Below are 1,443 nucleotides of genomic sequence, written 5' to 3'. Positions count from 1 at the left end.
ACAGAGTTTCATAAATACCTAGTCATATCATAAATTCTGTTACAAAGGTAATAATGAACTACAAGCACAGCGAGCAAGCTAGTGTATTAATTTGGATGTTACAAAGGTACAGGTCGTGCCAACACAGAGCACCAATCACTGTTCAAAATGGCCACCTCTGGCCTTCACTCAGGCCCGAAGTCTCGGAGGCCAGTCATCAATTGCAGCATGCACGGTCTCGAGGAGAAAGTCCGCCACTGCCTACACAAAACAACACTTGAGATTCGCAAGGTTTGGATGCCTCTTCATACAGACCATGCCCTCCAAAATGGACCACAAACTGTAGTCCAATGGGCTGAGCTCGGGGCTGCTGGAGGGCCAATCAGCCAGAGCAATGAAATCATGCACATTCCTCTGAAGCCACTCCTGTGTGGTCTTTGACCCGGTGCAGGCACATAGTGGTTCGGATCCCACTTTAAACTGTAGGTCCAGTCCCGATTAGCCTTACTGTGCATAAAGTGGACTTAAAACACCAACTCGTTACAACTCGCTGTGTGGTCTTTGCTTGTGCGCCGGTGGTGAGTCCTGCTGGAAGCTCCACGGCTCATTGTTGAACATGGTGTGGGTCAACAATTTCACAGGTGGCTCCAACACTGTCACTTGGTACACTTTTGCAGATGTTTCACACCATGTTCACAGAAGTGGAGGTCAGTTGTGCCATTGTACAAAACCCCCCACCAAACCATCACTGAGGCTGGATGATGGCCTCTGAGAATCCGTGGCGTGTTTTCACGAGCTTCTTGGGATGTTGAGTCATATACATGGTCGTTTTGATGATTGTAAGACTCTTCAATCGTGAAGATTTTTTCATCCGTTAAAAGGATCTCCTGTGGCCACCATTTGCATAATGCTGAAGGAGTCTTTTTGTTTTCTGCTCCCTCTGGACCTGAAGCTGTGGAGTGAGGAAGTGACCAGCAATTTGCCGGTGAGCACAGAGTCCTAGGTCACTTCGAAGCACATGCGACATTGACATTTTCGAAATGTTCAGCTCTCGAGCCATCACTGGTTGTTTCCTGACAGGATTTCGTGGAATCTGCGCCGCCACTGCTTTCACAAGCTTCTGGCTCCTCACGCTGCGAGGTCTACCTCTCCTGGGGAGGTCCTCAATTGTCCCTGTGTCGCAGTACCTATTGATGGTCCTATGCAAGAACATCCTGCTGATATTCAGCTTTTTCAGGGTTGAAAATGTCCGATGGTGATTTGCCAACTTTGTGCAGTGCGATTACTGCCACATGGTTCTCGTATACACCCCACTCCATTCAACTCACAGTGAAATTCACCTTTCCGCTACCACAGCCAGACACACAATGATACTGGTTCTTGTTTGATCCTACATTGCGGGGTTACCTTGCCAACCAGTGTTGCCATCCCTGTCTAAACTTTGTAACAGAATTTATGATATGA

At 47.9% G+C, this 1,443-nt stretch overlaps 1 protein-coding gene across 1 annotated transcript; it reads right to left on the bottom strand.

Moving 5' to 3' along the window:
* Nucleotides 1–853: 853 nt before the first annotated feature.
* On the bottom strand, nucleotides 854–1,192 carry LOC145996267 (uncharacterized). Its single transcript, XM_083132694.1, has one exon. It carries the CDS (start codon nucleotides 1,190–1,192, stop codon nucleotides 854–856), a length of 339 nt encoding a protein of 112 aa, XP_082988820.1.
* Nucleotides 1,193–1,443: the final 251 nt, after the last annotated feature.

The sequence above is a fragment of the Lepisma saccharinum genome, chromosome 12 (assembly GCF_977018435.1).
Source record: "Lepisma saccharinum chromosome 12, izLepSacc3.1, whole genome shotgun sequence".
NCBI classification, from domain to species: domain Eukaryota; kingdom Metazoa; phylum Arthropoda; class Insecta; order Zygentoma; family Lepismatidae; genus Lepisma; species Lepisma saccharinum.
Note: the sequence above shows the minus strand (reverse complement) of the source record. Positions and strands in the feature narration are given on the sequence as shown.

Excerpts from the sequence above, each read along its gene's own strand:
- LOC145996267 (XM_083132694.1), bottom strand. The coding sequence starts at position 1,192 with ATGTTCTTGCATAGGACCATCAATAGGTACTGCGACACAGGGACAATT.